Raw genomic sequence first — 12932 nt, forward strand, 5'->3', positions numbered from 1 at the left:
TCCTGCAGGGGTTGCTGGTGCCAATGTGCTTACATTATGCTCACTCAGAAGAACTGTAATGAAATTGTCTACTTGTCAGCAGGAGTCATTTGCTGCTGTGACTGATATTGATTATGTATTACTTGAAAACCTTTAATTAGGTTTTACTAGATACTTTAAAATACTAGCAGCCAGGCATGCTAAAAGGGCAGTGAGTCTACTGCTTGGAAAAATCCTCCAGACATGGACCTTGGTTACAGGTTTCACTTCCTAGTTGGAACTTCCATAAGTATTTGGTAGGGAGAGGGGAGGTTCTGCACATCAGCCGACTCCAGGTCATATCTGGTGTCCTGATTATGTCTCTGATTCTCTCTTATGCCTTGACTTTGATGGAACTCCAGAAGGGAGAAAAGAATCTACAAGGAATGATCTCTTTACAGAATCAGGGCTTATACCAAAGAACCTCTGAGAACCTTGAGCAGATATCAAAGTCCCTGGGAGTGACTGTTCGCCATTCAGAGACTCTAGTGTAAAGATTTTAGGGCCCGATCCTCAACTGATGTAAACTGGTATAGTGCTATAATGCCCTTGAAGCTGATGCAGCTCTGTTATCTAGAAGATAATAAGGTGATAAGAAGAGCGTGGATTTGCCAAGAACAAATCATGTCAAACCAACCTGATAGCTTTCTTTGATAGGGTAACAAGCCTTGTGAATAGGGGGGAAGCGGTAGATATGGTCTATCTTGACTTTCGAAAGGCTTTTGATACTGTCTTGCTTGCATGACCTTCTCATATGCAAACTAGGGAATTGCAACCGAGAAGGAGCTATAAGGTGGGTGCATAACCGGTTAGAAAACCGTTCACAGCGAGTAGTTATCAGTGGTTGACGGTCAAGCTGGAAGGGCATATCGAGTGGGGTTCCGTGGGGATCGGTTCTGGGTCTAGTTCTGTTCAATATCTTCACCAGTGATTTAGATAAGGGCAGAGAGCGTACACTTATAAAGTTTGCAGATGATACCAAGCTGAGCAGGGTTGCAAGTGCTTTGGAGGACAGGATTAAAATTCAAAGTGATCGTGACAAACTGGAGAAATGGTCTGAAGTAAATAGGATGAAATTCAATAAGGACAAATGCAAAGTACTCCACTGAGGAAGGAACAATCAGTTGCACACATACAAAATGGGAAATGACCTCATAGGAAGGAGTACTGCGGAAAGGGATCTGGGGGTCATAAATATGAACTGACGGTGTAACAGTGCTGCAAAAAAAGCAAACATCATTCTGGGCTGTATTAGCAGGAGTATTGTAAGCAAGACACGAGAAGTAATTCTTCTGCTCTACTCCGCGCTGATTAGGCCTCAGCTGGAGTGTTGTGCCCAGTTCTGGGCACTACATTTCAGAAAAGATGTGGACAAATTGGAGAAAGTCCAGAGAAGAGCAACAAAAATTATTCAAGGTCTAGAAAACATGAACTATTAGGGAAGATTGGGGGAAAAAATGGGTTTGTTTAATCTGGAGAAGAGAAGACGCGGAGGGGACATACCTTTTCGAATACATAAAAGGTTGTTACAAGGAAGAGGGAGGAAAAATTGTTTTCATTAACCTCTAAGGATAGGACAAGAAGCAATTGGGCTTAAATTGCAGCAAGGACAGTTTTGGTTGGACCTTAAGAAAAATTTCCTAACTCTAAAGGTAGTTAAGTACTAAAAACAAATTGCCTGGGGAGGTTGTGGAGTCTCCATCATTGGGGATTTTTAAGAGCAGGTTAGACAAACCCCTGTCAGGGATGATCTTGATTGAAGAATCCTGCCATGAGTGCAGGGGACTGGTCTAGATGGCCTCTCGAGTGCCATTCCAGTCCTAAGATTCTATTTACACCAGCTGAGGAGTTGGCCCTCTGTGGCTATAGTGTAAACACCTGACTTTGATTTGATAGCAGGCACTGTTCAATAAGAAATAAGTGCGGCAACACCTCCCAATCCCCACAGCAACAATAACGTAGACTCGAGTTATGAATATTGCACCTTCCCCAGGGACATCAGCCCCTCTCCCACTCCTGTATGTCGCAAAGTCCAAGGCTTTGCAGCATGTCCTGAAGGCTGAATAAATTTGGGGTAGTTTGGAGCAAGGGTGTGAATTCCAAAGGCAAGAGGCCCCCTTAGAAAACAAGCTGTCAGCAGCCCCCCATCTCCTTTAAACCAAAGGGTTGATCACAGCGGAGTGCCCAGCTACTGGGCATTCGAGCTCAGCAATCAAGTTTGAGAACTGCACCCACCCATTTTGGCACCAGTTTATTATTTGTATTGCAACGGTACCTCAACCAGCTTTGATTCCCTTTTGTATTAGGCACTGTACAAACACATAGTGAAAGACACTCCTTGCCCCGAAGAGCTTACTGTCTAAGCAGCTAACGTAGATCGGGGTGGAGAGGAAGTGAATTGTCCAAACTCGCACAGCAGGTCACTGACTCATCTGGGATTAGAACTCTGGTCTCTGGACTTCCAGCTCAGTGCCCACCCCACTGAATCACATTGCCTCTCCCAATGCACCTCTGAGGGAAATGTCTTTAAATTATCAAATGTGTACATCTTTCTATCAGCTGTCCTATTCCTTTTGCAGTTTTGGTCAGTCTTAGTAGTGTGAGTAGGCAGGGTTGTTGGTGAGAAAAATATCACCTATCTGTTTCCCTCAATAGACATCTAATTGACAATTATTAAAACAGCGAATCAATTTTTGATTAAAAGAAAGAATCTGCTCAGCCGAGGCCCTGCCTGCCAAAACCTTGGCATCCATTTTTATTACTGATTTTATTGATATGATTCTCCTGTGTGTGAGATCGAGCACACACAGGGGTGTCATATACATTACAGATTTGAGATTTTATAGATATTACATATATTACACACATAGGGGTATTTTTAGCATGATGCCTCTATAGCCCTGAAAATAGATGAAAATGCTGATACCAGCACAACCTTAAATGATAGAGGTGCAAACCATGCTGCTAGAATTAGTGACCCAGAAACAAAGTTTCTGGATGGCAGATGGGAGGCAGGAGAAATGTTTGCCACATCTTTTGAAAAGCAATTTGCAGAGCAGTCTCTCTTTGGCTGTAGAGCAGAAACTAACTTTGATCTGCTAGCCAGTGTTCCCACAGTGAAAATGATTCGCAGGATTTCAAGAGCTATGGGTGAGTGGAACTTACCAATGTACTGAATGCCTTGTGCATGCTGTGATTAAACAGAGACTAAAAAGGCAGAAAGAAAGTTTATAAGAAGGCAGAGTAGATGGGAAAGGAAAGGACTCTCTACCAATTTATGAATGAACTTTTTGCGTTGTCGCCTTCAAGGCTTGTGCAAAGATGTAATAGTTTTATTGATGTTTCACAAAGTGAGTTAACTAGACCGGTTTAACCCTTTGCCTGGGGAGTGTGACAGGTATGTCCAGCAAATACTAACCTATAGTGCTAATACATCCTGACATCCCTCAGAAGTCTGCTGCGGGAGATGACTTCAGTGCCAAGTGGCTCAGGTAGTGAAAAAATGTTTTACTTACTGGAGGAATTTCATGGGTGTGAGATCTTTGTTTTTAGAAGGCCCTTTGGTCACTATTGGCTGCCACCTGTGACCCTTGCTATAATGACCAAAAACCTACCAGCAGTGGAGATACCTGAGAAATACAGTAACAGCAGCAGTTCCAAGGTCTGTGACACGTGAATGAGGAATGTGAGAGATTTGGCTATAGTGGCTTACTAATGGAATGCAATGCTGTTCACTTCTAAGCTACTGGTTCCAATCGGATACTGGGCAGATAATGACCAGAAGCTCATTGATTACTTTTTGGAAGTTTTTCTTAAGAAATGGTGGTTTCAGGCTGATTTCTAGTAGATATATTTCTGCACTGGAATTTGCATCCTTGTTTGGAGACTCATCAGACATGTCAGGGATTAAACAGCCATGGAGAATTGGTTACCCTTTTCCCATCTAGGCCAGGGTAGAGTTTTCAATGTGTGTTTCTCCAGTGAAGCAAACTCCTCTCCTGTGATGTCAGTGTATTTATTTTAACTTGATGATATTTTGATGTATCTTCATCACGTTGTGTCAAAAGCACTTTTGTAGTGCGGTGCTCCCATTTGGCGAACCCTGAAAATGGTTGGGGAGAAGCAGTGTGTCTGGGATATGAGATCCCCTTAAGGAAACTGGGGTTGTCCCAGAAAACAGGATGGATGGCCACCTTACAAGTCACATCGGTGACAAATATTGCAATCAGTCTGGGAAGCAGTATAGTTCAGGAACTCTTGGGTTTTTTTTGTTTCGTTTTGTTTTTTTAAATCCTGGCTCTAACACAGACTTCGTTGGTGGCCCTGGGCAAAAGTCACTGAACTGTTCTGCTTCCGTTTCCCCATCTGTAAATTGGCGGTAACGATGAGTGTTATGAGGATTAATTAGTGGATGTACAGCAGGGGTGGCCACATGCGGCTCTTCAGAAGTTAATATGCGGCTCCTTGTATAGGCACCGACTCCGGGGCTGGAGCTACAGGCATCAACTTTCCGATGTGCTGGGGGGTGCTCACTGCTCAACCGCTGGCTCTGCCACAGGCCCTGCCCCCCACTCCACCCCTTCCCACCCCCCTCCTCCCCAGAGCCTCCTGCACACCGCGAAACAGCTGATTGGGAGCTTTGGGGATGGAGGAGGAGGCGCTGATTGGTGGGGCTGCCGGTGGACAAGAGGCACTGGGAGCTGATGGGTGGGGTTGCGGGGGCTGCTGATGTATTATTGTGGCTCTTTGGCAATGGACATTGGTAAATTCTGGCTCCTTCTCAGGCTCAGGTTGGCCACCGCTGATGTACAGCATTAAATTAAATTAAATCTAGACAAATTTATCATGTTGAAGACCCCTCTGTGTGTGTATATATTGTATATTATATAATGAAATAATGTATAAATACAGGGCAAGATTAATGCCTATATTTTCTGCCATGCATGTGACATGCTGAAGAATCCAGTGTTTAACTGTAATAATTTTTCCATCATAACTAATTGAACAATAATGTGGCAGGTAGCTCCATTAGAGTCAAGAGAAACCTTTTATTTTGAACCAATAAATTGCTTTTGGCCTAATCCATGAAGCTCCAGGTTACTAACTTTGTTTATTATTATTATTATTAATAGTGACAGATTGTCGAGGGGTCTTGGACAATATACAGAGATTTTCTTCATTACCAACATATCTACCTGTGAGCTATCGGATCTTCAGTGCTGAGACTTCCTTTTTTCTTAAAGAAGCCAATCAGGATTTCATGAGAAACTCCAGTTTGCAATCCCGGGTGGAGTCCTTTTTTCCATATAAAGCCAAGAGGCCACCTGTATTAAATGCCAGCTATGGACCTTTTTCCGTTGAACAAGCAGTGCCCCATGACCTACTGTTAACCTCAAACTTTTTTGGATCCACCAGCAAGTTTACTTTTAACTGGAGACTTAAAGCCTATATCATGAGTGACAAAATTTACCTGAGCAAGCCCAAAGTCCAGATCCTGTTCTACGTTGTGGGCAGGGACTGGGATGACTACAGTACCACGGAGAGGCTGCCTTGCCTGCGGGTGTTTGCCTTCCGCGAGACGAGGGAAGTCCGAGGCAGCTGCAGGCTGAAGGGGGATCTGGGATTGTGCGTGGCCGAGTTGGAACTCCTGCCGAGCTGGTTTAACCCCCCCACGGTGGTGGCTGGCCGCAAGAAAGTGATGGATCAGTCTGAAGGGAGCCCTGTGGAACTTTACTACACCATCCAGCCGGGGGACGAGACCGGGGAGTGCACCACTGAGGATGTGAGGAAAGGGAATGCCATCCGGCCAGGGAAGGATGGTACGGACGAGACCATGTCCCACTTGCAGAGGATTGGCTCTGTGAGCCTCTATCGAACCCCAGAGAGTTCTCAGCTGACAGAGCTGAGGCTGGACAGTAATGTTGTCATCTGGCTGCCATCGAAGCCGGTCAAGCAAGGAGAAGTTGTGAATGTCTTTGTGACTCTCGCTAACAATTCCACCGTGGAACAGTTCATACTGAGGTACGGTAGGTTGGTTTTGCCTCTGTTTCTCCATCCATAGCAAACATTGATGTAAAGGAGGAGTAGCCTATGCTAGTTTGTGGGGTGGACTCATATTTACAACTGCCCCCTAACTGCAACCCGCTTCTCATCTCTTCACCCTCCACCCCCATAGACAGAGGACATTCAAGAAATCCTCACTAGGATTCCACACCCCTAAAACACAACAAGGCTCTAGAATGAGTGCCCAGTTCACAATAGGGATGTTGCTTAGTGTGGCCATTGCTGTGGAATGATGGACGGTCATGCATCACAGTAGCTGAAACCAGCATCATGTCAAAATATACTCCTGAACTTTTTAATGCATAGTAGCAGGGTCCACATGGCCAGTTGGGGCATAGAGTGTGACTCTACAGCACATTAGATTGCTGTCTTGCCACTCACTAAATTGCCTTTAGGCAAGTCCTTAGAATTAGTCTTCTCCCCCCCCATGCTCCCTTTCTTTCCCTCCTGCCCCTTCCCCCGTCCCCTCAGGCACAACATTTAAATGTAGCGAAACACCTGGCATGGCAAACTTCATTTACTTGCCTTTGATGCAAATAACATGACACAGCTCTGCCTTCCCACGCAATGGTTTTGTCATGAGAATGTCAAGGGAATGGCTCCATCTTCTACTTATTTAAGCAGCAGTTTTTTGGGCTGCACGCGTCCCTGTTTGGTCTTAATTTAATATGTTTGATATTGCTATTGATTTTAAGGGACGTTAAGTTCATTATTTGGGAAAGGAATGGCAAAGGCAGTACATAGGGACATAAGCATTGCCATAGTGGATCAGAACAAAAGTCAATGTGTTTCCTTCCTATTTGATATGTTAGCAATTTTCTTACCAACCAGATGACAATCTTTTGAGGGTGAAAAAGACTGACAAACTAACTAATCACCAAAATATCTGATGGATCCCCTTTCCCGTTACTAGGCTTTATGTTTTAAGAGAAATTTCAATAGTGATAAGCAACAATTGTTCTTTTAAAGCTTCAAGCAGCCAGCGTTTCCCGTAGACTTCTGCACATGAAAGTGTTTGTCTAAGGCTCATATGAATTAGATGAATTCATAGTTGACAACTGCTGACAAGAATAGCCTGTAGGGAAGGAAGTGTCGCTTGGAAGATAAAAGGCTCTTATTAAAACAGGGGAATTTTAGGAATCCCGGAAGCGTCCTGATATTTGCAGCTTTGGTTTAGTTGGTGAGATAATCCGCAGGCTACCTGTTTACTGAGTGGAACCTCTGAGTTAGAAGAAGCTTTTTCTGTCTCTGCTGCTTTTTTATTTAAAATCATTATTCACAAACAGTGAAGACAAGATGTGTTCCTTATAACAAGCATAGCTGTGATGAAAGGCGAAATCCAAAGAAGACAAATCTGGTGTGTTATTTTTGCGTGGGCAGGGATATCCCTTTGAAATATCTGTGTCGCTGCCTTTTATCTCCCTGAAAAGTGAGTTAGAGCTAGACATCCTCACTGAAATCTGATGATATACTTCTTAGCTCGGAAAGGATTCAGATTGTCTGGGCGTGCATGCTCTTTATGTGCTCAGTGGTGTAATGGCCAGAAACAGAAAGAGCAGACATCAGACGTTGCCTGTTCTACCCACTGTAATGGACAAAACTGGTTGGTGATGATGATTTTCAGAGGTTGTGCTTAAAGCTGGCGATTTTTTTTTCGGATAAATCTTTTTCCTCCACAGAAGAATGCAGATGCAGGTTGACCGAAACATTTGGCAAAATTGGGTCGAATTCGCCAAATTTATTTTGATTGGTGGGGGGGGGCGGGGATTTAAAAAAAAAATCTTTGGCCACTGAACTGAAAACTCAGTGATTTGCACAGCTCTAGTTATACTGGGGTTTTTTAGTAAGGTGAATAATCATATATGTCCAATATCCATCTTAACCGTACTAACACACAGGTGAGCTGGATTGGTTCCCAGAAATGAATTTGTCAGTGCTCAGCTGAGGCTCAGAGCCTTGGCAAGAGCTGGCCCCTGGTCTTCCAGCATCACGCCCACCGTCAGGATTTATAAACTGCATATTTGCTTGGCCTGGGTTCCTATGAGGCAGGGCCGGCTTTATGAACTACGGGGCCCGATTCGAATACCAGGAGGTGGTCCAGGGCTTCGGTGGCACGTTGGCGGCGGGGGGTCCGCTCCGGGTCTTCCGTGGCACTGAAGGACCCCCCCACTGCCGAAATGCCGCTGAAGACCCTCAGAGCGGACTGCCGCCGGGTGAGTAAAAAAAAAAAAAATTAAAAAGGCGCCTAAGGCGTGGGGCCCTCTTAGGCGCGGAGCCCACTTCTGGGGCCCTGCTGTGAGTTCTGGCATGTGAGCAGTATCCTCAGGAAGTGGCTCCATGGATGGAACTGAGGGATGCAGGTGAGTCCAGTGGCTCTGTGCCACAAGTAGAGGCAGGGTGGCCTGAGCCATTAGAGCTGGACTGCTCAAAGGAGGAGCCAGTGGACGAGGGTAGAACAGGGAAAGTCCTTGTGCTGTTTCAGGTCCTGCAGCATCCTGTGGAATGCAGAGTTAAGTTGCTCTGGAAGGGAAGGGCAGCCTAGAGAGCTCTTGGTTAGACCTCCTGTCTGGCTTGGGCCCAGGCTCGGTGACGTGGAGGGAGTTGAGGCAGACCGATATCCACAAGGGGTGGCACCTTGGGAGCTGGGGAGCGACGCTACCCTGTGTTCTTTCTCCAGCCTGCAGGACGCCCAATCCAGGCGGGGGGAGAAACAGCCGTCCAAGCCATTCTTCTACTCGGTGGAGACTGGAGGCAGGTGGGGCTGAAGGAATTGCTCCATGCAGTTATTTTTGTTCAGGTGTCAGGTGGAAGCATGGGGTAGCTACAGGAGAGTAGCCCTATGGAAGGGCACAGGGCCTTGTCTTAACCCTCATAGAACACCAGAATATGAAGTGACAGGTGATATTCACTGGTGGAAAATAATGTGGCAATATCTCCTGAGGCATAAACTATGTGGCCCAATCTGTCAGCTGCTAAGATTTCTCTCTTTTGTTTACTGAATGGCAGGTGAGGCCCGGTTCGACTCTGTTACGCGGGTGTAAATCCATTGGCTTGAGTAATGGTACGTGGATGTATCAGAGGAGAGTTTGGCCCATGCCTCTATGGGCTGCCTATGTCTTTTAAAAAAAAGAAACACAGAAAATGGCCAGTGCGTACGTTAAGGCTGCCTACAGGCTGCTTTAACCTTCTCTGTGGCCATTTGCCTGGTGACATAGATGGCTGTACATGGGTTCCTGCCAAAGCAAACCCTACATCCTATGACATGCATTCACATTCAATCATCCTAAAGAAACACATGCTGCAGGTTGTCCCTGTGCAGGTGAATTTGTTTATTTCCTGCCTTTTTTTTTTTTTTGGTACGTTATTCGCTGAGTTTTTCAGACACCCAGCACTGAGGCAAACAGTGTGTGATCATTGCTGGATGGAGGGGGGCGGGGAATAGACACACATCCTCTCTAGCAAAAGTAAAGTAAATTGGTCTCAATGACCTCATCGCCACAAATCACTGGAAATGAAACTCTGTTCTTAAATTGTATCTTAATTCAGAATCCTGTTACTGTATTTGTAAATTTATCAACCCAAGAATGGCAATACAATCAAAGAAAATGACTAATGTGGCATGGAGTGAAGTATATTATGGATGGTAATACATTAACGTGATCGGAATGCTACTCAACTTTACAGAGAGCTTCCCTTCCCGCACAAGCCCCTTTTTGTATTTACTGAGTCCATTGTGAAATCGTTAAAGAGCATCACTGACAGACAGCAGATCAAGGTGCAACTCACAGCTCTGCCACTGGCCAGCCAGATGACCTTGGGCAAGTCACTTAGTAGCTCCATGCCTCGATATCCCGGTCTGTAAAATGAGGTTGTATTGCTTCCTTACCTTTCAGGCGGTTGTGAGGCTTAGTTCATTCATATTCCCAAAACACTTTGAGCTCCTTTGATGGAAAGTTGTTCCAAGAATGCAAAGTATTTGCAGTAATAATACCACTAGGCAAGGCTTGGTGAGAGGAGAAGAAGAAATAACTGAATGAAAGATAGACTTACCTGTCAGTCCATGCACTCCTGCATAGGGAAGAGAGACAGAGCCACAAAAAGAGAAGTGAGTCACACCTAATGATGACTGTTAGTAAGGAAAATTCTTGGTTCCTCTAGCTGTTGAGATAACATTGTGGGCATGGGAGATGAGCAGAGTAGCTGTTGTATCTCTTTACATAAGTAGTCCACCTGTAACAGCATAAGCTATCCCCAGAAAGGCCAGAGTGTAGCATTAACCTGCATCTCATTGCTCTTCCACTTGCTTTCTGGGGCTGGTGTAAATCGACATGGCAGGGTTGACTCCCACACAGCTATCCCGACTGACACCGGCGGAGGGTTTGTGTTGATCTTTCTATATGCAGGCCTTTGTGTGAGCTATTGCTGGGTGTATTGCAAACGGGGCCGGCTCTAGGCACCAGCATTCCAAGCATGTGCTTGGGGCAGCCTTTTCAAGGGGCGGCACTGTATTTCCTCCCCCCCCTCCTTTTTTTTTTTTTTGCTTGGGGCAGCAAAAAACCTGGAGCTGGCCCTGACTGTATACGTGGAGTAGATTGTGAAGTCCTCAGAGGATGGACCTTTTCTTCTACGTGCTTGTAAATTTACAGCACTCTGCAAACAGAAAAAAATCACAACAGCAAAAAGAAGGCTATTCTAAGGAGATTAACTGTAAAAATGTATGATGTTTGTGTGCGCGTCGGCTAGGGAATTTGGACGCTCTGTTTTTATCTGCGGTGTTGGGACTTGGGCAGCCGAATGTGTTAGGTTGCTTTGAAAATCTTAGCCTGTGTATGGTGGTGGTTTTGTTCTGTAGCTCTAAATACTCTTCCAATGACTGCACTATTAAAGGGTCCTTCCATCTGTTTTTCATCATGTGTGGTGCCACATTTGATCTGGCAGAGGCTAAACAGCAGCAGGCCAAAGCATTAAAGCTAGGAACATTAGTGTTTTGAGCTACCTTGCTAGGCAGCAGCTAATCTCTAACTTGCTGTCGAAGGTGCTGAACCACCGGCTAACCCGCTTTACGAAAGGCCCTGAGCAGGATAAGTATATGGAAAGGAGATGAAGTTATCTGCCCTGATTAGAAAAACTTGACTGGTTCTTTCCCACTCAAGATGGTTAATTATGGGTTTTTCAGGTGGAATGAAAATTGCACTGAAGGGTTGCAGTGTTATTGAATTACCTATTTCCAGCAAACAAGTCAACACAGGACAATGGATAATTAGCAGTGATAATAAAACTACAGATTGGAAGAGGGATAAGGGATAAATGCAGTGAGGAAAGCTATTAAACAGATCAGCTGAGGCAGCTTTGTATGTCGGTTCCTAATGAGTATTGACAGCCCTGCTGTATCAGACAGGATCGAGAACGCTGCTGGAGTTATTAATAGCTAAAAACCTACACACGCACTAGCACTGAAGTGTGGCTGTAATCAGAAACGCCGCATGAGTTGAATTTGTTGTATATTTTGAAGTAACTTGAAATTCTGGGGTGAATTATCCGAACCCACTAAACAAAAATTGGTTTCCTGAAGTGGAATCCTTTTGGAATCTAAAAACAAAAGCCTCCCGCTTCCCCATACACACCCTACTTTAATCTCTCTTTAATTTGAAATGCAACATGGCACAGAGAGGGATGGGAGGGCGGAGGGGAAGAGTTCTTTTTTGTGTGCCCGTGTGTGTTTTCAGATGTGAATCACATCAAAACATTTTCCTGTTCACATGCAGCTCTACGGTACTTAAATATTTAAAAGTGATTTCACTATTGTTAGGAAACATCTAAGCATAAAAGCAATTCAGTCCACATCTGGAGAGAGAAGAGCTTGAAGCCTTAGACGATGGAAGCAAGTCCTTGATTATTTCATGTTCCATTTTCAATTGTCAAGGTGGTCTTGACTTCCATATTCCAGACCCACAGCTTTAGCTATTATGCAGAAGTGAAAAGAAATCTGACATGACCTCTGAAAAGGAAGTTTCATTTTGCTCTGGAACTAGACCTTCTCTTTAGCTTTGCATTCTGTGTTCCGAGGAGCAAAGAGACGTCTTTCACTGGTGCTTGGCTAACTCTTAGGGATAGTCTACGCCAGAAGCTCTACAGTTGTAGCACGTCTGGTGGGCAAACTGCAGCCCGTGGGCCACATCCGGCCTCCGGGACCATCCTGTCCGGCCCCTGAGCTCCTGGCCTGGGAGGCTCGCCCCCAGCCCCTCCGCTGCTGTTCCCCCTCCCCCGCAGCCTCAGCTCGCTCGCTTCGCTGCCGGCGCCATGCTCTGGGTGGCAGGGCTGCGAGCTCCTGGGGCAGCGCAGCTGCAGAGCCGGGGCCTGACCCGGTCTCTGTGCTGCGCGGCTGCCTATCCTGGTGCAGCCACGCCGCCAGCCACCGGTGCTCCAGGCAGCACAGTAAGGGGGCAGGGAGCGGGGGGGTTAGATAGAGGCAGGGGAGTTCAGGGGGTGGTCAGGGGCTGGGGGTGTGGATGGGGTCAGGGCGGTCAGAGGGCGGGGAACAGGGGGTTGAATGGGACCGGGGTCTCAGGGAGGTGGTCAGGAAGGAGAGGAGGGGTTGCGTGGGGCGGCAGGGGGCAGTCAGGGGTGGGGTATCTGGGGGTGGTCAGGGAGAAGGGGGGGTTGGATGGGGCAGGGGTCCTGCAGTCAGGAAGGAGAGGGGGGTTGGATGGGTGGCGAGGGGCAGTTAGGGGCAGGGGTCTGGGGGCAGTCAGGGAGAAGGGGTGGACGGGAAGGAGAGGGGGCCTTGGTTGGGGCGGGGGGTCCGGAGGTAGGGGACAGAGCGGGGTGTGTGTGGAGGGGCAGGGGTGCCC

The 12932-nt window shown here is 46.3% G+C and overlaps 1 protein-coding gene across 3 annotated transcripts in view; it reads left to right on the forward strand.

Annotated features, from left to right (window-relative positions):
• The window catches only part of TMEM132C (transmembrane protein 132C), a 301970-nt gene that overhangs the window by 85588 nt on the left and 203450 nt on the right, over positions 1-12932 (forward strand). Inside the window, exons 1-2 of one of the 3 annotated variants that reach the window (XM_044990545.1) lie at positions 3559-3679; positions 5151-6039. The exons of 1 other annotated variant lie outside the window; for it this stretch is intronic. In XM_044990545.1, coding sequence (XP_044846480.1) covers positions 5279-6039 — 761 coding nt within the window. In that variant the 5' untranslated portion in view covers positions 3559-3679; positions 5151-5278. Of the gene's footprint in view, positions 1-3558; positions 3680-5150; positions 6040-12932 lie in introns of those variants that run through there. One more of the 3 variants, XM_044990544.1, reaches the window with a different exon arrangement.

The sequence above is a fragment of the Mauremys mutica genome, chromosome 16 (genome assembly GCF_020497125.1).
Source record: "Mauremys mutica isolate MM-2020 ecotype Southern chromosome 16, ASM2049712v1, whole genome shotgun sequence".
Classification (NCBI taxonomy): Eukaryota; Metazoa; Chordata; order Testudines; family Geoemydidae; genus Mauremys; species Mauremys mutica.